Genomic DNA, 23,774 nt, shown 5'->3' on the forward strand with positions numbered 1-23,774 from the left:
ACACATTCAGGGTCAAGTTTTTCATTCGAGTGGACCCCAGTAGTACTGTATTCTCCATTATAGGGCTTGTGTACACAGGGAAATTAACTGGAATGATTACGTTTATGTCACATATAAACTAAACTGGAAAGAGACACTGTTATTCTGGAGCAAGAGTGCCCACATGGGGAGTTATATCAGTATAGCTACAACGGTATCATTATACCAGTACATTTCCCCATGTAGACAAGCCCCAAGTCTGAATCATATCTTTTTGGCAAGACAGCAGCTTTGTCACCAAACACTACCTAAATCAGTGGCTCTCAAATGTTTGTACTGGTGACCCCTTTCATACAGCAAGTCTCTGAGTGCGACCCCCCCCTTATGAATTAAATACACTTTTTTATATATTTAACACCATTATAAATGCTGGAGGCAAAGCAGGGTTTGGGGTGGAGGATGACAGCTCGCGATCCCCCATGTAATAACCTCGTGACCCCCTGGGGAGTCCCGACCCCCTGGGAAGTCCCAACCCCCAGTTTGAGAACCCCTGACCTAAATGATATAATGAAATATTATTGCATCAAATGTTTTAAGATTAATTTTGTGAGAGATGTAACCTTCTGGAACCTAGACATCAGTGCTCATGAAAACATGTTAGTCTGTAGATTGCGATTTTTATGATGGGTGGAAATCTGTTCAGGGACTAGTGCATTTGGGCAGATGCAGTATAATGTGAAATTATTTATATTTCAGCGTATCTTCTTTTGCATTTCAAGCAATGTCACTGATCATCTATTTAAACGATATTTACTTGTAATTTTTAAATAGTCTTAAAATCTCAAAATGGTGACTTTTTCCATTATTCATGTATTGCAGGTGGTGCGTTTATGTCAGAATCCAAAACTGGCACTGAAGAACAGCCCACCCTATATTCTAGATCTTCTGCCTGATACGTATCAGCATCTACGAACCATCCTGTCACGCTATGAGGGGAAGATGGAGACCCTAGGAGAAAATGAGTACTTCAGGGTCTTCATGGAGAACCTGATGAAGAAGACCAAACAGACCATCAGCCTCTTTAAGGAAGGGAAGGAGAGGATGTATGAGGAGAACTCTCAGCCTAGGTAATGGGGAAGAGTTACTACAAATACTTGTAGCACAAGTCTAGCTGAGTGGTTGAGACCTTGAATTGAACAGCTTGATAGTTCATAGAATCATAGAATATCAGGGTTGGAAGGGACCTCAGGAGGTCATCTAGTCCAACCCCTTGCTCAAAGCAGGACCAATTCCCAACTAAATCATCCCAGCCAGGATGATTGTTGGTATGTGGGAAGGAAGAAATCAGTGGTGAAGAGATTTAAGGTTAGCTGAAGAGGGTAAAGTGTGAAGTAAAATATTATTCTGTGCTGGAATGAAGGCAATGAGAGGACATGAATATGAAGAGACATTCATACTCCAGATCTGATCATTCCTGGCTGTGACTTAGCTTTCATTTGAGTCACACTGATATAAAGAATAAGATTATTTATGTTCTGAATCGGTTTTCAAAGATGTACCTGAGTACAGCTCCATGCCAAAGTAAAGAGCACCAATAAGGCTCTTTTGTATGTAAATCTGTAAAGACTTCAGAATAGCTAGTTCTGTGGTTTAAAACTAAAAGACTAAAGTCGTGACCTCTCTCTGTTAGTTTGATTGTAGTTCTGGAGGTTTGACGAAGAAAAAAACAGTACCCTGAAGTGTAGGAGGCAGAGGAAAGGAAATCAAGAGATTTGTCCTAAAATTCTCTCACTTCTTTTCATACCATACTAGAATTTGAAGTTAGGATGAAGTTCTGTTTTGCACATAATTGATCTATTTTGAAATTAAAGGAACCTGAGCATATTCAGAGGTCTCAGAGGGAGAGGCGTGTTCTTTTGGCAAGTCACTTTATCAATGGCTTAGCGATGTCCTATTACTAAAAGTAGTATGCATATATGGCTGCTACTTAAGCTGTTTGATACAACTGAGAGCAAGATTTTGTTGACTAAATCAACAAAGCAGAGATAGACAGGGCTGCTCTTGGGTGCCTCCATTTCTTTTTCGTTGAAGATTCTCAAAGGGTAGTGGTGGGGAATTTTTCTCCTCCCTTAGAGTGCTGTCCCAGGTTCCGTAGATTTCCATCTTGTCACCCTTCTCATTTAATCTGCATACTTGGGTGTTGCAGTGTTTATCGGGGAATCATGGTGTTTTTGGCATGCTGATACTTTACATCTCATCTGATGCAGCTATAGTAGTTCAGTTTGCTGCCTTACCTAGTGACTTCTTGAGATTGGAGAAAAGGATGGAGAGCTAGACTCTGTCTGATAAAACATATGGCGGTGGCTGGTTGGCTTGGAAAACAACCAGAAAATGTGATGAGGATATTTGCTCCTTTGTCAGTGAGGATACGTCTGTTTGCAGTCTACGTGGCTAGTTAGACTCCTAGCTGCTTTTACATGGTCAAATGTCAGTAACAGCGAGAGTGACTTTTTTTTGTCTATAGATGACCATGAGTTTGTCTGTTTTGGATTCAAATGTTACACCTGTCATCCATGCCTTTATTACCTCAATTTAAACTACTTCATTACTGAAGCTGGTGCAGAATTTGGCAGACTGCTAATTAAGGAAGTATCTCACCATAAGCACATTACACCAGTGCTCTGTGATCTGCATTGGCTGCCTGTTGGTGTCAGGGTGGATTTTATGTGGTTGGTTTTGAATGATAAACTCTAAATAGACTGAGGCCTGCCTACGTGTGAGGTACCTCCTCCTTCCTTGTGCCCAGCTGTCACAGCTGAGATCAGCAGACACTGGAGCTGGAGTCCCCTAAGTATAAGAATTGGGAGCCGGGGATGGGGGTGGAAAGGTTACCAGCAGGAGGTCCTCTTTGTGGGCACCCTGACATTGGAACTTGCTCCCCACTTGCACCAAAATAGCCTGAATGTGAAGGGCATTGCAGCATGCTCTGGAGGTTACCTGTTTTTTCTGGCTTTTAGGGAGCGAAGAGAATTATGGTCACTTTAAGTGGCAAGAGGTTGATGGAGGGAGGGAGGGGGAAGGGTTAATGCTAATTTATATTTATGTAGCCACTGGTGGTACAAGATAATGGTGGGAGTCGTAGAAAGTGTATATTTGTATTGAACTATTTTCAAAGGGTGCCTAGGGCACTGGAATAGGTACAGTTTATTTTTTATGCACAAACTGGAGTAAGTAGAAAAATGTGGAACTAGCTGGATCAGTTGAGTTTATTGCAACTGAATGACTTACGTGGATGAAGCCTTTGCAGCTATTCGCTTCTAATATTTTGAAACCAAAATGGGAAGTGATGGAGCCACTTTGCATAAATGTTTCTTGATGAATTTTTATTTTAATGTATTCATGTAATATGGCTTCATTGTTACAGTTTTGATTTCCCGCTTTCCGTGACTACTCAGGAGTTTAAGTATTATTCTGTTAAGTTATTTTACTTTTAGATGGTGCATCACTAAAAATCTCTTCATAGCGATTTGAAGTTTTCAGGTAATTTCTTGAATGTGGGAGGAGAAAATGGAACTAAAAGCTGCTGTTTAGCATTGCTTTTTGACAAATTTGTGATTTTGATTAGCAAGGATTATGCTACACTTCAGAGTTAGCTTCAAAGCTGTAAATCTATCTGCCTTTAAAATTTAATTCCAATTTTCTGTAGGAGGATTTCAAGTTTTGGGGCCAGTATAATGAGTGAAGCCAAATTAAACTACTGGATTGTCCCTTAAGGGAAAATTGCTGCTTCTATAGACTCTGATTGACTCTTCATAGATATCAGAATTGAAACGAGGGGTAGGGCAGGGAAGACTTCTCAACTGGAAACACTTAAATATGTATGAAAAGTTTTTAAAAAAATAGCGGATATAGTGGGGAGGGGGCTTGAGCACGCATGCCTAGGGGATAACACACTTTTAACTTGACATATTATATGAGTGAGAATGTTTAATGTAAAACTGCAGTCATTTCGGCTTAGCTCAAATAAAAACGTGCATGATACAAGAAGCATTTGTCACCATGGATTAACTGTGTAAACTGTATTTTAATTAAAACTGGCCTTTGGGTCTTTTGCTGGAGTTTTCTATCTTCCTGGAAAACCTTTTGGGACACTGGCACCTGGGAACCCAATGTAAGACTGTAAACTGCTCTGCTGTGTAGTGAACTGCAGAAACACTTCAATGTAAGGTTAATTTTAAACTTTTGGTTAAGAGCTTTTTAATTGGAAACTAGCTTGCTTTGAGCTCCTGTGCCATCACAAATGACCTTGTCCAGATAAATCCACCTCTAGTACTAGGCTCAGAACTGGTACAGTACTGAACATACAGTAGAGTACACTAACCTGTTGATTGTTTCAGTACTGTGATCCATCATCTGAGCAGATGCCAACTGACAGGCAACATCAATTGTTAAGTCCAACATTTTAGCCACAAGAATTGATCTTCTGACTTCTGTTCCCCAGATAGTTCCATAGCATTGACATGAGAGAAGCAAAGAAGAAAAAAATCACTGTACAGAGTTAAAACAAGAATGCACATTTCAGCTAATATTCAAAGCACGTTAATTGACAAGATAGGGATATTCCAAATTGGTACATATGAGCTGCAAAATGAGTGCTTTTGCAGGCAATTTTACCATCTGCCAGATGGGATCCGACTAGCAGTCCCTCTCTAGAGTCATGCTTCTGATGGATTGACAATCAGACACTACATCCGCAGAAGTGAAAATTTTTGGCCCGTCAGAATTAGTAAGCATGCTGGTATAATTAAATCACAGCCCTGCTACTTTCACCTTCTCCTTCCCTACTCTCCATTTATCTCTCAACCCAGAAAGAAGTAGTCACTGATGTTTGCATTATGCAGGTTTCCTCGGCCTACACTTTGGGTATGCTTTAGCCCAGGGGCTGGCAACCTTTCAGAAGTGCTGTGCCAAGGCTTCATTCATTCACTCTCATTTAAGGTTTCGCCTGCCAGTAATACATTAACGTTTTTAGAAGGTCTCTTTCTACAAGTCTATAATATATAACTAAACTATTGCTGTATGTAAAGTAAATAAGGTTTTTAAAATGTTTAAGAAGCTTTATTTAAAATTATATTAAAAGATCTTATCAGTTTAATGTGATCCTTGCCCTTGCTTTTCCTTGCTGAGTTTTCCAATGGCTGGCACGTGTTTGGATACTTTAAGCTGCACACAGGCTTCTGAGTGATCAGTTGTTAACTGGCTCCGAGAGGGACAGAGAACAGATTTCGTGTGTGAAAATACCTGTTCACACAGGTATGTGGATCCAAATACTGAAAGCATAAAACACAGTTTTCTTCAAACAGTTAAATTTCACTGGCAGGGATGTCCAGCAGGTCAGAATAGAGGCCCCATGATCTCTCTTGGTAGCTTCAAGTGCACTCCGCAGATCTCCAACTTTTGATGCCCACATTTCTGAGGTTTTTTTAACTGAATGAGCTGCATTTCGAAATCTTCAACACCCATTCACTGAAATACAGACAAATCCAAGTCACTTTCTTTGAACTTTTCAGGTTTAGTTAGAAAAGAAAGCATTGGGCCAAATAGCTGGAAATCTTGAAATCTGTCAGAAAATTCTGATTCCTGTTCTTGCATGTACATTCTAATCTCAACATCAAAGACAGTGCACTGTTCCACGTGGTGTGATAGTGATGTAAGCAGCAAATCAGGACTTAAAAATTGTTCCAGCCCCACTGTGCTGAGACATTTTTAAGGTGGGGGTGCTGAGCTGCACCCCCTCTTTCCCCTGTCTGTACCTCTCACTGCCTCAGGCTGGGGCCAGCTGCAGAGCCTCGGGCCGGCAGCAGAGCCGTCTGGACTGATGGCCGGGACCCGGGGCCAGCAGCAGACTGAGCGGGGCCAGCAGACAGAACCCCGGGTGGCAGGGGGCAGGTGGCCGGTACCCCAGACCAATAGCGGAGCCCCTGGGACCGATGACCAGGACCCAGGCAGTGTGAGTGCCACTGAAAATCAGCTCGTGTGCCGCAGGTTGCTTACCCCTGCTTTGGCCAGTGGGCAGTCATGAGCATGGTAGCTCTCTCACTCTTCCCATATTTCTTCAATGGATAAAAAGGCATGGTTGGTTAGAATAGTCTATAACATATGAATGATTCAGGCACTAACTCAGGATATCACGTGTACAGAATAGGGATTCTCTGGTTCAGATGGGAACACTTTCAGATGTTTTTGTTGAACCTTCCGTTTTCAGCAGTGTGCTCCAGTCAGGCCATTATTGTGTTCTAGCTTGCTGTCAGGTGTCATTTAGGAACTGATTACTGTAAATTTTGGAAATCAACCACAAAATTGTAGGACATTTAAGGTAAACTGATTGTGCTTTAAAAATAAGCTGAGCTTCCCAATTGTTCTAGAAGTTTGTTGTCAGCTGTTTTAGAACAAGCCAAGAACCCTGAACAAGAGTCTGGCATTCTTGTTTGTACTTCTTGAAATGAGGTGGTATTATATACATCCTCTTGGCAAAGAAAGAGGTTTCTTATTTGTTCTTTCTTTGTTTGCCCTGGCCAGTTATAACATGCTTGAAAAGGTTGTGTTTTTTCCTATCTCAGTTTTGTTGTCGTTCAGCCAATTAAATGTTATTGCTTTCCATATTCTCCTTTACCCTGGTTTGCATGTTTCCTGTTTCCTGTAGTCCTCAATTTAAACATTTTATTTTCCTTCCCATCTTCTGAATTTAGCAATCACTTTGTTTCGTTCCCCAAAATTTCTCATGGTTTAGAACAAATGAATTATTTGGACATTTGTATAACTAGTGTGCAAACTGTGCAGATGTCCCTTACCAATAAATGCAACACTAAGTGGCAAATGACAAAATAAGTCACTCTTTTCTATGAGAAAACTAGGTTTTTTTTAATCTTTCTGAATTCAGACTATTTTTGATCTCCAAACCAAGGAACAGGGTTCCCCCCCAAGCAACTTAAAATGATCCCTAATGCATTCTTCCAAGAGCTGGACTGAGGCAGAAATGAAGAGAGCCTATCTGGTTGGTCATGTGCCATTCAGTAGAGTTACAGTGGCTACAGATGTGTGCCGCGTTATGACTTTATGCGCATCGTGGAGTGTAATGCTTGGCTTTCTCGGCCAGATGGGCATTTTCCCTTTCGTTTGTTAGACCTTTTGCTGACACTCTACAGAGCAACTTCATTGTGTCATCTAGCGCGGAGTCACTTTGCATTTCATGGTACACTGTACAATATATGATGCTTACAACAGAGTTGTGTAGAAGCAGAATATGGCTGCCAATTGTTAAGTGTTTACTGTAAAATGAAAACTTGGCTCAGTTTGAAATGTAGTAGCAGGAAGTGAGATTAAATTTACATTTTAAGGGTTTAGAAAATTAAGTTTCAAAGATGAGAGCATGAACCCTTGATGTGTTTATTACATCTAACCTTTTTCTTTGATGCACCTGTTCCTCTGTTGTGTTCAGGAAATCATAATAGACTTGTAGAAACACTCTGTTTAAGGATGGTGGCTGAATGTCTGGGCTCCGTTCAATGTGATCAGAAAATCAATCAAATGGAATTTAACCTTTTTACACTATATACTAACAATTGTTGTGCAGAAAGTGTCCTCCTTTGGTGGCTAAAACCAAGGTGAGGTTTAGCTGACTTCCAATGCTCAGTGTTCAAAGCACTTCCTTTTCTTAGGACTATAACGGCTCTTTTGTAGCTTGCAGCAGTGTGGTTTGGTATAAAGTGCTTCAGTGGAAATTGTTGGCTTCCATAAACTGTTGTACAGTATTTATATATTTGGCGTCATTTTTTTAACTCAGCTATTTCATTCTGACAGCTTTAAAGATGTCATCTAAATTCTGCTTCAATTTACATGTCTGTTTAAAGATTACAGCAAAATCATGGCTGCTTTTTAAACTATGCAAGCACTACTTATATATATATATCTCATAGAGCTGGAAGGGACCCCAAAATCTCATTGAGTCCAGCCCCCTGCCTTCACTAGCAGAACCAAGTACTGATTTTGCCCCAGATCCCTAGATGGCCCCCTCAAGGACTGAACTCACAACCCTGGGTTTAGCAGGCCAATGCTCAAACCACTGAGCTATTCTTCCCCCCCTTAACTGTGGTTTATACAAAGTCATGAATATTTCTCAATTGGCGCTGATCATGGAAGCAATGAACAATAGTTTGTGCTTCAATTTAGAAATGAGAAATCCCTAAGTATACTTTTAATCTATGGGGATGTTCCATCTCTCATGCATATAGTCAATCAGTTGTGGGAAGTGAGGCCTATGTGGGTTAAGTTTGTACTTGTTAGTCAGGAACCAGGTTTCTAAATACAAATTATGTATTTCGGAGTTGAATAAAACATAGTTGCAGTATCTGCTGGCCCCTGATTTTGGAAACAACTAGTCTTTGAAGGTTTACTTACTCTGGACTTTTTGGTCATATTAAGCCCATGGGAAAATAAGGTCGGATTGCTAGATTCTTGTGGTTAATATTTGTTCTTTGTGTTCTGACCAACAAAAAGTTCCCCGGGATAGGAGTTGATCATTTTTTTTAGAAAAAAGTCAGTTCCTATTCTGTTTGAATATACAATATCTCCTGGTCATAGATGGGGAAGTTGGAGTCTTGTGGGGAGGCATTTCAGTTATAGTGCATTGTTGTGTGGAATGGCATACTTTTCTGATTATATTTGTTTTCATTAGCACTCTCAAACAAAAAGGCAAAGCTTATTCTAAAAATCGAAAATAGAGTAGTGGGTGGAGTGTATCGTACAAATAACATGATCACACTGTGACTGGCCACATTTTAATACATTTCTAAAAATGTAGCCTGTCCTAGGTACCCCCACAATCTTGCTGTAATCAGCCTGTTAGTCTCATGTGTCACAGTAGAAGTGGGTCTCCGTAAGGGATATGAGTGGGACAGGTTTTGTGGCTGAGTTCAGAAAGTTTGTTCCATGCATAGAGGGGATATAGAAGAAAACTCAGATGATTGTAGGAGAAGCAACTCAATGAGGTATCAAGGTTGGTATAATTGGAGCAGAAGAGCTAAGGGCAATGTGAAGAGAGCTATCAACAGATGAGTAGGGATGGGGCAGGTCCTGAAAGCAGCTCACAAGGAGCTTAAACTTAACGTGGTAGAGGGTGAGAAGCCAGGATTGAGATTCAGAGAGTGAAGTGTAGGTCAGAATCAAGCAAGGAAGATAATTTTAGAAGTTGTATTTTGTGAGGACTGGAGGGGTCCATTAGGGGTGACAAGGAGGCCAAAACAGAAGTTTACAGTAGTCAAGTGGAAGAGGAGTTTGAATGAGAATTTTAGTTGTAGTGATAGAAGGAAAAAGGGCATATCAGTTGTACCATCCTGCAGTGTGTTTTCCCATATGTCATTGTTAGATCTCAGCCCTTCTTTTTTTTGTGTGTGGAATCCTCTTGGAGTGACTGTGTTTGAGATAGACTAAATTGTGTAATGGATACTTAGTGGGTTGCACTTTATATATCTGGACATAGGGGACCCAGGAGAGAAAAGAAAGGTGGGGTATGTTACATCTGTGTTATTAACAACTTTAACCCTAAAAAGAACAGGAGTACTTGTGGCATCTTACAGACTAACAAATTTATTTGAGCATAAGCTTTTATGTTAGTCTCTAAGGTGCCACAAGTACTCCTGTTCTTTTTGTGGACAGACTAACACGGCTACTACTATGAAACTTTAACCCTGAATGCCTAATTTGTATACACAATAGCAAATGTACTGCTTCTCTGGGGGCTAGACAAGCATGAAAACGCACACCAAAACATTCATGTTCCGTTTATTTGGAAGATGGTAACAAAAAAAAGGTGCATTTCCTGCAGCAGTGCAGGGTTTAGTGGTTCCAGTTAATCTGATACAATAGTACCTCTTCATGGTAGTGCTGAACTTCCTTAACTCTTCCTGGTATAGTTTTTAACTCACGTTAATTGCTGTTCATGTTGGAATGCTTTTATTTTTATCACAGCAAGTTACAGCTACCTGTTGTAGAAATGAAAGCTATAGTTTACACAAGAGTTGCTATTCATAAACTCCCCTTGCTGTGTAAACTAGAAATGTCTGTTAATGAACTATCTTTTTGCAGTTACCTAATATCTTGCTTGGTTGAGAATATAGGAAAGGCAAATAATTTACTCATCCATAAATATCTATATGAAGTGTCTCAATTTTCTGGGTATTAATATCCTCTCTAAGTGGTGGAAATGGGCTGCTTCTATCCTCTGAATCAGTTGGTAGGACAGTCTACTGCAGATATAATTTCCATTTTATCTTCTTAAACAAAATTCAGCCTTCAAACCATGTATAATACAAGTGCCACACTGTAGCGTAGACAGAAGGGGGTTTTCCATCACTGTAGTAAAGAGGTGATAGCTAGATGGACAAAAATATCTTCCTCTGACCTAGCGATGCCTGCACCAGGGATTGTCCGTTTAATTATCTCTCTCAGGGGTTGACCTAAACTTTAGGTGTGCACCAGACCATAGTCTCTCCGTGGCTGAGGATGGAGATAAATATAGACTCTGTGGTGAAAGGGAGCGTTAGAAGTTGAGAAGAAGGAGGCTGTGTGGTGGAAGGGAAGCATTAGAAGTTGAGAAGGCGACTGTAGATGAGATGTTAAGTAACTTTAAGTATTATTCGCTTTCTTTTTGCTATTTGTATAGGTAGGCTATATGGTTAAGGTACGTTAACTAAAAAACAACAACCCTGCTCTTCTGTGTGAGAATATATATTGACAGATCATGTGCTGACGGTGCTAAAATTCTCTGAATTTAACATCAAGTTGCTGACTTGAGAAGTTGGAACATGTTTAATTGTCATGCCGTCTCACAGCAAGACTTAAGTGGTGCTGCCTCAGTAGGATTTCATACTCTACACTTGCTCCAGGGTATAGAATTACTAATCCATGCAAGAAGAAAGCTGTAGATATTTACTGTCTTTTATAAAGGAGAGTACATGTGTCTAAAAGGGGAAGGAAACGGATCCCACAGAAAGATATAAAAAAGCTTAGTTTGTTTGCTTTAAACCATTGATTCTTAGATTCTGACCCACAAAAAGTCCAACAAGAAAACTTCTGACTGGACCAATGGACTTGTGTCCTAACACTCAGGGGGGATGGGAAAGAATGGGGTGGGGGGGGACAGCTAATGAATGAGATGGGAAAGAGCCCTCCTTCTGTCACTTCCTTCTGATGCAGTTAACACTTCAAAAAGAAAGAAAAAGGAAAAAAAGAAAAACAAGAAAACCCACAACACTACAATACTTGTGGAGCCTGCATCTGCATTTAAATGAGAACATCTTAAAGACAAGAACAGGCTCAAAGGCTGTCCACAAGAAAGGCTTCCTTGCCAAGCTGCAGCATATAAGCCCTAGTTGCCTGCTTGCAAGGAGAAACCATTACCATTTAAATTTCTGGGGAAAATATGAATCTGTTCCTTACATTTGGGCTTTAATAGAGAGATTAGGTATTGAATTTCATATTCAAAACTGTAACCAATTACATCTATTGCCAATGGAATAGCATAAACTTTCATTATTTTTCTTTCCTCCCATTATAAATAATATTTTCATGCAGATGCAATTTTATAAGTGAAATTGAGCTTTTGGACTATTGCACAGTAATAAATAGATGGGATTTTGATCTCTCTGGATGTGTTTCCTCTGTGTATCCAAATCTAAAATAAGTTTTCTAGGAAATTAGTTTACCTCATGGACTCTAGTTTTATGGCTGCCACTGCAGAAGCAATCATCCGGTTTATCACAAATCATTGGTTAAAAGATTGATCCATTTCTTGGGGTTTGAACCTGTGCAGTTAGCTGTCTGACATCTTTATTCTGTACATCTTAACTACTTGTGTGGGGCATTGTATCATGTTTTGGTACTTCTCAGTTTGACAACAGATTGTGCCTTTGCTAGGTGAAGTTTACTTCAGCCTGATAGGATGCTGCTGAAGAATTGGCTGAGCTTCCTGAAAGGTGGTAAGCTAACCTAGAACAGCTCCTTTCTAACATTTTGAAACACTACCTTGTGAGCTATAGAACAAATTCATGAACCTGCAGACATTTGCTTTCTTCATGAAATGGGGATATGGTTGCATTTTTGGTTAGCATACCACTGATTTGGCTGTGTGATTCATTGACTACTGGCTGTCTCTAAAAAGTGTGGCTAGAAGTATAGTGGTGGTGTTGGCAGAGTTTTTTTGGAAAAGTATGAAGAACAAAAATGGATTGTTGATTCCAAACCTAGTGCAGGGGGAGGACTGTAGGTTGACACAGGTGCTAGGTTTCTGTGCCATTTTGATTCTTTGTCTTCAAGTCTTCAGAGCTTTCTATTCAAAGACATATAAAGTAGATTTAAATTCTTTGGGAATTTTTATCCTTGTAGCAAATGTTTTGTTTTAAGTTGTTTGGAGGTTTTGAGAGTAGAGTTGGGCAAAGAAACTTTTCAATGAATGGATGATGCTTGCATTCCTCAGGCAGTCTGTTAATGGTATCGTGCAAGAACAAGGAGATTCTACCCATCCTGAAGTTCAAGAGAGGGCAGAAAAGATTGAAAATCTGGAGAAGCTTTGGGCAGGAAATAGGAGAACCCCATTTGAATTGAAAGTGGAGGGGTTTGAGTGGGATGGGAGAAGATGATCCAGAATTGATTTTAGCTATAATGACTTAGTGCACTGTAACACATAGTCACTAATACTCCGTTGTGGTATGGTTCCAGCTGTCATCCAGAGGGTAAGTGTCCTAAGATAGGTATAATGAGAAGTGTTGCTTTTAAGAGGTAATACAAGTGTCAGAGGTCAAGTCTTGCTATTATAATTCAGAGATCACCATAAAGGAATACCATTTGTTAACTAGATATGCTATTGTCCTTTATCCTTGCAAATCCTCTGAGGAAGTGTTGAACTCCCTAGTCTAGTCTCTCATTTAGTCTTTTTAAACACTGGCTCTTCAGCGCTTGTATAATGAAGCATTTTAAATGTCCAAATCCAGCAGAAATGAACTGGTGATGTATTTTTTTTTCTCTTCACCATAGAAAGAGCAAAGTGGCCTGTTAAAAGTGATCTAAACATCAGGATCAGAATGTCAGGATCTGAGCTTATTATTCCAGGCAAAGCCAACACAACATTGTGGTTGTTCAGGAGTCATTAAAAGCTGATGTCCTGTGTAGGCTTCAGATATCTTATGTCCTTATGCATAAACATAATGCGTGAGACAAAGTTTTCTCACCTCCATCATTTCACAGTATTTTGTGTGTAATATGTTACGGGAGTTGTTGCCCTGTACCCCAGTGGAGAGTTGCAACATTTCAGAGTTGCTGTTTATACAGTTCCTTGGATTGCTTTAGGAGACTGTGAATTGAAAGGGTGCATGCATGTATAGGGATAAATGTATTTAATATGCGTTTCTCCAGAAAGTTTATTTTATTGCAAATATGTAAAATTAAAGGCATTAGCCTATTTAAGCTTTTATAGTCTTTTGAAACACAACTTAGGAAGCTATAATTAAACACTCAGTGGGGCTATCTGTAGCTTTTATTTTTGAGTGCTTTTTTTCCAACCGCACTAAAACACATGAATTGTAGGTGTTAAGGTTTTGAATGCTGCGTGTAAAGACAAACTTTGAACTAGTAAACAGTCACTTTTTAGCCAGAGACCTGCAATTAAACTAAGATTCCTTACAACTATGGAAATTGGTGACCACAATGAAAAGGGGGTTGTATAAAAAAGGAATAGAAATATCAAGTGTTACGCTTGTTAAATGTCTCCCCTTCAAGTCTTGTCAGGCAGAAAAAATGAGCACGTGACCAGAAGGAACAAATGCAGAACAAATTGTCACTAACTGCTTTCTATAACTGTGCAAAGAATGGAACAATGAATATTCAACTTGAAATGTATCTTTTGTGAAAACTTTACGAGAAAGCGGAGAGGGTGTTTTGAGCTATACCTTTTCTTGATAGCAGGTTTATTGCATCTAATTAACATGCCAGATCCTCTCTTCCCATGGGTGCCTTAATGAATCAATCCACAAAATCAGTGCAATGCTAGCTAAGTCCTTCAAAATGGTATAACATGGGCATATAATCTGCTGGTTCTAAAGCCATGGCTTCACTACAAGGCTTCTAGCAACGCGGCTATACTGCTAAAGCTGTGCCGCTAAAAGGCGCGCAGTATAGCTGCTCTTGTCCTGCCGACAAAGAACTTCCACCCCCCAAGAGCGACAGCGGCTTTGTTAGCAGGAGACTGCTTCTGCCAACAAAGCGTTGTTCCCACTGGCACTTTTCATCACTAAAACTTTTGTCCTTCGGGGGTGTGTGTGTGTTTTTTTTTAACACCCCTGAACGACAAAAGTTTTGCCAACAAAGTGCAAGTGTAGACAAACCCTTAAATGTCTGTCTTGGTGGATAGTAGTAGTAGTAATACAGCAGCGTGTGCAAGTACTTCTAATTTTAAAGATCAGTGGCTCAACATTACTCTGGAGGTGACTTTTGCTGTTGAGTCTATAGTAGTTAAATGGAATGTCATTCACTTCCTGCTCTGGAAGCTTTGTTGAAAGTAGTTCCGTCGTATCTATTTTTAAAACTGATTACTGTGTGCAGAGGACTCTGAAGCTGCCACTGAGTTATAAATGTCATCTCAGGCTCTCTAAGCATTCCTACTCAGCATTTGTGTGTACGGGTCAGTTATATTAACCCCTAAGAGCACAGTTGTTGGCTGACACAGTGGTAGGGGATGGCATACTGATAATTTTTTTATTTTATTTAAAAACAAAAACATTCTTCCTGGAATTCTCTGCAGCCATTTATCTGAGTCTGACTGACTGTTAATATCTGGCGTATAAGCAGTAAAATCTGACAGGGTATGGGCTATGTGATAGCCTCCCATTTTGGTGGCATCTGTAAAGTGCATTTCATGCTCTTGCATGTTAGAGGTTTAAAAAAACCCATATCAAATGTTTGAATCCTTAAATTGTCAATATCAAATTGCAACATAGCTTAATTCCTAAAAATAAATATATATTTATATTTGAGACTAACTTTTCTATACTTGTCCAAAGATATTAGGGTCTTGAACCCACAAGTATTAACAGAGGACTGGAAGTTAGGGAGATGTGAATTCTATTTTTCTCCTTGTGTAACTTGAGTCAAGTCACTTAATCTCTGTGCCTCAGTTTCCCCTAGCTATAGAAGAACAACACTTACCTCACTGGGGTGTTGTAAAGCTCTGCTGCTGCAGTTAGGGTTTTTTTAAAAAAATGTTGGGATCTTCTGATAAGTTTCTGTAATTGCAAAGTATTTATTAAACGTTTGGAGAGAAAGCAAAGTTTTACTAATATAAATCTTCAATACTCTGTTCTTGTCACAGGAAAATCCAATTAAGTCTTAATTTTTCTGTAAAGAGTAGCTTTCTCTCAAGCTGTGGCAGATCAAAGCAGTCAACTGATCCACCAACTATGACTGCTTAAAATTGCTGTGCATGATATTAAGCACAGCAGAGTATGAGTTAACATCATATGTAGGCAGTATTTACAGCATCCAAAAAGATAGAGTACTTCTTGGATATAGCAGTTCTAAACTTGAGTGTGTGCTGCTGCATACCCATATTACTTGCTGAGACTTCTTTGTATAAATGCCATCTAGTGTTCATTGTGTGGCGCTGATCTAAATCCCTTGAGAACTGCAGGGTTTCTTGCATTACTTGCCAGAAGTACCTCGTACTCTGGAGGAATGAACATGCAATTAGGAATTGGAGAGAGTTGTGATTGTACTCGACCACTAACTTGCTGTGTGGCCTTTGCCAGGTCACTTCATCTCTGCCTCAGCTTTCCCATCTGTAAAATGGAAAAAACACCACCTTGTCTCACCGGAATATTGAGGATAAGTTCTTCTCGGCTCTTTGAGCTCAGATCATGTTTAGTTATTTGGACATGTAAAGTGAGGAATAAATTCTTACCAAGGAGCTGTTTAAGGAAAACTGTGAAGGAGCAGGCAAGAACTTCTCAACCAGTGAAATAATTACCAATGAACTTGAACATGACCTATTCTTCTGTGGAAGCAGAGAAAATGTCACACATTCAAGACAACATTCAATACTTGCATAGCCGTGTTTCAGAACTGAGCAGGAGTATCTGGGCTGCAAGAAGCTGTTTAAAATTCAAATAGTTAGTAATACTGGGGAATAGCACAATTCATGGGAAGTGCTGTTACCTTTTTGTTTGGCTAAAATGTTCTGGTTTTCTAGCCATCCCTTTTGATGATGGACCCTTGTATTGTGTAAACAAAATGCTTGCAGGAAGGAAATCAACTAGATGGGCTGTCCCCAGTACATATATCCAAGTCTTCCTCATAATATAAATAAGGAGCCAATAAATTTTTGTTTTAGAATTGCATCAGATTTTTGTTTTTCAAGAGCCTTCGTTGCCTTTAAAAATACATTAAAGAACTTAGATTTTAGAGCTCAGACTCTTCCAGCATTTTGTCAGGCTTCTTTTCTTCACCTTCCATTAGAGTAAAAATGAATTCTTCTCAAGTCTCATTTCTTCTTTTCAGGAGCTTTTTCAAAAGCACCTCTTTGCTCATTGCTTCTAATGTGTTGTCATTAGTCACCTTTCCAGGTCATGCCCCTTTTTAATGTTGCACTTAAAATATGGAGCCTCCCCTTTCCCTTTCAGTTTTATATAGACAGGAGTTGTACAATAACTTGGTTTTACTCCTCACAATTGTTTCCCTCCCAGAGAACCACACTCTCAGGTCAGAATTATTGACTTATGATCTCTGCGAGCCTTAAACTTTGTTGCCAATTTCATGAAATGACTTTAAAGAGCATTTTATCCTAAAATATGTTGTAATTATGTTAATGGAGTTATTTTTAGTTTAGATTTTATTTGACAGCCGGCGTTGTTGTTGTAAGTACATATTCAATTTTTATGTGAACTTGAACATTGCTACATGTAAAAATGCACTTTGTTTATTGAAGCTGCTGAACTTGGTAAGTATTTTAATGTCCCTTGGTGGGTACTCAGAGTGCAATTTCAGAGGTGCTGAGCACTCACAACCCCAGTGTACCTCAGTGGAGGCTGCAGGTGCTTAAGCACTTATGAAAATCAGGCTTTAAGCAACTGTTAAGTCCACAAGAAAATTTCAAAAAGGAGAAATGAAGAGCTCTGGAATTGGCTAACCTTATGCTAAAAGAACAAGCAGTACTTGTGGCACCTTAGAGACTAACACATTTATTTGAGCATAAGCTTTCATGGGCTAAAACCCACTTCATCGGATGCATGCAGTGGAAAATACAGTAGGAAGATGTGTATATATACACAGAGAACGTGAAAAAATGGGTGTTGCCATACCAACTCTGAGACTAATCAACTAAGGTGCTTAACCTTATACTGCATCCTTTAACTCCTCTCATGCTGCAGGAACTTTGGTGCCCTTTCAGTGGAGTAAGCTTCCCAGGATGACAGTAATGTATGCACACTTCAGACTATTATAGCATTATTGTTATGTGTAGCAGTGCGAACTGTATAAACCGTCCTCTGGAACAGTCTTCCTGATGCAGACTGCTGCACACGAAACATAATGTTACACCAGTGCCAGGCTCTTGTTAGCACTGAGGGAGTATTGGAAGAAAGTAGCAAGAGGATAGTGATATCTTAGTTTTAGGAAGGCTTGTATAAAAGGCAGTTTATGAACTGCAGCAGTCATTGGCTATTTGTGCAGAGAGGTGGGTTTTCTTGTAACTCTGTGGAATTTAAATAAGCGTAAAATGTAACTTTAAAAAACCACTGAGATTAGTCTGCCTCTATTGACTGTTCTGCAAGACTGAGCTCTTATAGTGGAAAAGTGCTTTCATCCAACAAACAGGAAACCGGAAAGGACCAGCCTGCTACAGGTCAGAGGGGACCAGCATCAGAAAACCAAACTGGGAGAAGCTGAGGCCCATAGAGAGGCCACTGTGAAGGATTTCAGTAGGACTGGAAGTACTTGATTGACCTGTTGACTTCCTGTGAGACATGTGGAGCAGAAACAATCATTAAGTGGGAAGGAAGTAGCTTAACCATAGGGGAGGGGGAGGAGAAGGAGAATCAAGCGGAGTATCTGTTCAGTCTTCAAAACTGGCTTAAAACTGGCTCAGCACATATTAATTGTCTGACTTATTCAGTTATCTGATCAAACTGTATTTCACTAGGCTATTTCTTTTTAGTCTCTCTACAAAAGTTACTTGAGGCTGCCCCTTGGGAGACCGGACGCTATTAAAGGGAACAAAACTAAAAGCACAATTCACACTGCAGCTACCCAGCCTGCATTTAGTAATACTTAAGTGTAATTGTATGCATTATTAAACTATCTTTAAACATTCTGTTCATACCTAAAGAATGGAGGCTTCAGGCTACAGCTGCAGAAGTTTATTAGCTAATAAAATACTTGGAGTTTTTTTAGTAAGTGCAGAAGTTATTAGTTCTTTGAACCTTTCTTCTTTCAGTCTCTAGATTGCTTAATTTCCCAGCGGTCAACTGTTCTCTCTCCCTCTTTTTCTGTATAAAATCTCACTAACAGAAGTATGGAGTCCTATCTAAATTGCAGACACTTCAGTTTGAACCTGATGGTAACCACTGAACAGAAGCATCATGCAAATTTACTTCTGAAGCTTTGTTTTACTGTTGCAACTGAATCTACTACAAGTAGTGGAGAGATCTAACTTCTGCAATGTTTGCGGGCTTCGGGTGTGGTTTTCTAAAATGCCTAACTGAGTGAGATACCTAAATCTCATTGACTTTCAATGGGACTTAAACACTTTAGTCACTTAGGTGTTTTTGAAAATTATACTCTTTATCAGCAGAACCAAAGTTGCTACCATCATTTCCATTTGTTTTGGATGAATATTTTCTATTTGATTTTGTGTTTGAAGCAGCAGTGACGGTGAGAGTTGCCAGTGTTACCAATACTAAAAATAAGTTACAACCATTACAACCAAATCTTTGATAGGCTGTAAACAGCTAACACATATTTGGGCCATTATTTCTTTGCAAAGATGATGTAACTTTTAATTTGTTTCCGTAACTTCTTTGTGGAATTGCAAAGCACGGGCAGTTGATATATTTCAAGCAGTTGGTCACCACATATCAAAGAATGGCAAGTTTCAGTACGCTGTTCAGAGAAGCTGTTAGAAGGGCTCCCCCTCCCTTCTTTCATTTTGATGATTTAAATGATGCTTGTCTGAAAGTGACAATAACTTGGACTGCAGCTGAAATTATAAATCCCTAGACCTTGGTAGAATTGTTTTGGAAACAATTTGTAGATCAGCATTTGAGAGTAGAATTGAAAAGTGTTAAAACTTAACTTTATTCAGCTCCAAGGTCTTTATGTTTTTCGCCCCTAAGCCTGTCAGGATACTGTGTTCCTTTTCAAACATTCATAACCCTGCCTGCCAGCCACAGGGAGGTCAATAGTCTTTCAGGACGTTAATTTTCCCCCAACCCTTCATAAACTGCAGTGTGTATGTCCTGAGCCATATTTACAAACTATGCTGCTTTAGAAGCAGAAAGCTAACGTTGCCAAGCTAGCTCATCTAATCACCTTGCTCAACTTTATGGTGTTACTTTCCTGGAAACTCTTTCCATCAGTGACGTGCAGTGAGGTGAGATACCACTTTTCCTGTTACGATTTACACTTCAACTTTACAAGAAGGTTCCCTGTATTTGCTGATGGTTTGAGTTAGTTTGGTCACTTCTTCCATGTCAGGCTGTGGCGAAACTGACCATGTTGTTGGTTCAGTCCTTCACTTTCCATTTGCTTTTATTTGTTCAGTTGGTTACATGCTCTTCTTCTTTAGCAACTAGGCGTATCCTCGATAAAATGCAGATTCACACTGAACAGTACAAGCACCCCTTTCCTCCACACGCTGCTCCTATGTATGATGTAAACAGACACATGTCTTTAATCACGCATTTGTTTGATTAAAAAGATGCTGTGTACAATCTGAATAAGATCAGTAAACTCAGTGGGCAGTCGGAGGGAACAGGTTGCATGACTGAGCCCCCTTAACTCATTATGTCCCATGTCTGATTACAGTCAGTGTGTTTTTAGGGTCTGTCAACAAAAGAACCCGGCATGATTGTTAGTAGAGTTCCAAATCCCAAACCATACTGTTCTTTATGGACTCAAACCAAGTCCATTGCCCCTGGTAGCATATAGGAAGGCAGCTAGTTTACAGAGTCCAGCTATACTTGGTTCTTCTGGCCTGCTGTAGAAAGCATGAAAACTTTTGTAGGAATATTTTTTTTTTTTTTACCCAATGGAAATGAGGACATTTTTCAAAAGCACCTGAGTGGTTTAGAAGCTTAAGTCCCAGGCACCTGAGTTACTTTGGTGCTTGTGAAAATTTTATACGTTGTGGGGGCTATGACGTACTTGTCACTATCTTTTGAGTACTTGTAACCTAACATTTTTACAGTTTCATGTATGTTGTTGAATACAGTATGTGAAACTCTCAAACAGCTGAAAGGAGAAACACATTGCATTAAAAATAAACCTTCAGAACTTTTCTTTGTATATTATTTACTACTTGTAACTTGATTTCAATTATATGAAACGTCCACTGTTTACTTTGTTACAAACATGATTCAACTAGTGAGCAGTACCTCGTCAGTTAATATCTTTATGTACTGCCACAACATTTGGCATATATTTCAGACTTTCACTGACAATTTTCCTTTCTTAGAAATGCTGCCAGTAAAATTCTCACTTTTGCAGAGGCAGCCCGGCTTTCTAAAAATGCAAGGTTGAGTTACTGACACTGCTGAATGTTAATGTAAGTTCCTTGCACTTGCCCTGCCTTCTGAAATCATACTGCACCACTAAAGCAAGATGCACACACTAACAGTCTTCGCTTTAATAAGTGAATCTATATTCCCCTCTAATTGTATTCTTCTTCAGGTATCCTTTACCCAACCTCTGTACAATAAAGAAAACTGTACAGAGACTTGCAAGTATGTAGAACCATATGGTCAGTCTGTTTGTGCTACTTTAACATAAATCTTGGGTGTTGTAATATGTCTAAATAAGACTGTGTAAACTTGTGAGACTACTATTAAAGAGAGAGCTGTTTCCTGCAGACCATCTGAGTGCACCTTCGAGCTGGTACTTGTGTTCAGGCTGAGCATCTGCTGGGTTCACACCTGAAAAAAAGTGGAAGAAAGCGGATGCCTTTAATCCCAAACTAGCATGTTCCGTACATGTGCCAAACAACTCCATTGACAAAGGCAGAACATGAAATGCTTAGGAATGAGAACAGTACAAAGTGGCAAAAAATGACACTTTCAGATAGGGGCTCAACATTTTTACTTTTTATGGCTATGTGGAATGTGAAATACTCTTTCCAGACTTTACAAACCTCCAAAATATTGGGGATTAAAAAAACGAGTGAGTGAATATGGGGGTAATTCAGTGAGCACGGATTGGCTCCAGTTTGTGTTTGAATTCTGGGAATATTAGAGGAAAAGAAAACTCTAACTCATGTGTTGAAATTGTCTCATTCTACATTTTGGGGCACAGGTTTGCAAATGGTAATAGGAGGGAAAGAGAAGAAGTAACCGGCTCTCTTTATGGGCTGAATCTGGAGTCCAGTTCTGAAGTGAGCCAGGATGGCAGAGCTTGCACTTGAATGAGTTTATTTCGTCTAGGAGGGCAACGTGAGCAGCGTGGGCTGAAAACTATAGTTCCAGTTTAGTGACTGCAGGTGGCATCATTCACAGAACTAATCACAACAATGAGTATTAGAAATTAGTGAAGAAATAGCAGGTGCATCCAGTGTACATCCAAACTAACACTGCGTTCAGGGATGTATTACCCTACAATAGTGTCCTTAAAGATCACATGTTTAAAAAATTGTTCCATGTGAGTGAATCCCACTCCCACGGTGGTTCAGTAGTCAAGGCATTTTTAGTGCTGAGGTGGGGGAGCTTCTTGTGCCACCTACTGTGGCTGCTGAGCAGCTCTTCTGCTGCTGAAACCCACTGATCGTTAGTGATCTGCCTACATTGTCTTTAGAAAAAGCATTAATCAAAGCAGCACTCTCCCTGTTCTACCTGACACCAGCATTCATGCCAGTAGTTCTGTACTGTCTCCCATGTGGAGGGGGACAGAAACTACTGGACTTCCCCCATTCCTAGTCTGCAGCTCTGTCCTTCCCAACACTCAGTGGTGGTGGGGAGGAGGAAGAGAAAAGGAGCCTTCCTACATAAAGGGTGTGTGAGGGAAGAAAGCAAATAAACACCCCTTCCATCCAGGAGCAGAGAGCCAGCTCTCATGTTTCTATCGTGCCATCACAATCTGTTTCTTCTAGCCAGGAAGAGTATTATTTTGACTCCTTTGGGGGTTGGAGGAAGAGGGTGTGCTCTCCTATAAGACTTATGACTTTGGGGTAAGGCTGTGCCTAAGTTTAGTTTTGCCTAACTAAAAGGTAGCATCCCTTACTGGCAACATGGTGTAAGGACTTGAGCCCGAGACGTGAAGTCAAGGCATCTTGAATTCTAATCCTGCTATGCCACCTGACTTGCTGGGTAGCCCTGGGCAAGTCTCTTAACCTCTTTCTCCTAACTACAAAATGAAGCTTAAAATACTCCCCTACCTCAGAAAGGTAGTGAGGGTTAGTTCATTAGTCAATGTTTATCCAGCACTTCCAGAATGTGAATCTCTTTAAGTGCTATGTGTTGGACAAAATGTGCTGAGAACTATAAATGCATGTTTGAAAAGTCCCCCGTTTGGGAGCATTTTTCAATCGGGAGATAGAGTTTCTGGATTCCTTCAAGCTACTTCTGCATCTGTCTGACTTACCCACAAACAGTGTAAAGTCACATTTTTCTTTTTAAAAAGAAACTGCTTTTGTAATTGTTTGCAGGCGTAACCTGACAAAATTGTCCCTGATATTCAGCCATATGCTGGCAGAACTGAAAGGCATTTTCCCAAGTGGCCTCTTCCAAGGAGATACGTTCCGGATCACCAAGGCAGATGCTGCAGAGTTCTGGAGAAAAGCTTTTGGTGAAAAGTAAGTTTCTAAATGTGCTTAATATGAAAGATGCAAGAAGGAAATCCATAGGTGCACTGTTTTTAAATGTTACTTCTGCTTTACGGAGTATGATGATCTTTTGTCAAATTAATCGTAAAATTAGTGATGGTAAAGACCTATTAGATCATCTAGTCTATTCGCCAAGGTCCAGTGCAGGATTGTTCCCTACGTTATATTTTCCAGTTCCTTGTCCAGTTTTTATTTAAATATGTCAAGTGATGGGGCTTTCCCCACTTTCTCTGGGGGATTATTTTACTGTTATGAAGTTTCCCTTGACATTCAGCTTCAACTTTCCTTTTCTTAATTAATCCCATAACTTCCAGACATCCTAAATAATTCCTCTTTCTTCCTGCCTGCAAATGGTTATCGTGTTTCCCACATTAGTTGTCTGCTAGCCAGGCTGTTCATATTAAGTTCTTTTACTTTTCCTTCAATTAGTCTTTCCAGTCTCCTAATCCCTATTTTCTTTCTAATAATATTTTAGCATTTTATGTATTGCTTGTCTTGCTCAGTTTGCAAAATGGCCAAGTTAAGATGGAATAAAGGAGAAAGTTAGGTGCAATGTATATTTAGGTACAGGCCAATGAAATGTCAGGTTTATTTTTTAAATCTAATAAAACACTATTAATTTTAGAAATAACTATATTAGAGGAGAAGGCTTAATGGAATGGGACAG

The 23,774-nt window shown here is 39.7% G+C and overlaps 1 protein-coding gene across 2 annotated transcripts in view; it reads left to right on the forward strand.

The window, feature by feature from the left end:
- CBL (Cbl proto-oncogene) overlaps positions 1-23,774 on the forward strand; it is a 53,243-nt gene that overhangs the window by 9,830 nt on the left and 19,639 nt on the right. For both annotated transcript variants that reach the window (XM_039496476.1, XM_039496477.1), the window contains exons 2-3: positions 859-1,106; positions 22,931-23,077. In XM_039496476.1, coding sequence (XP_039352410.1) covers positions 859-1,106; positions 22,931-23,077 — 395 coding nt within the window. The remainder of the gene's footprint in view (positions 1-858; positions 1,107-22,930; positions 23,078-23,774) is intronic.

This window comes from Mauremys reevesii, linkage group 12 (genome assembly GCF_016161935.1).
Source record: "Mauremys reevesii isolate NIE-2019 linkage group 12, ASM1616193v1, whole genome shotgun sequence".
NCBI classification, from domain to species: domain Eukaryota; kingdom Metazoa; phylum Chordata; order Testudines; family Geoemydidae; genus Mauremys; species Mauremys reevesii.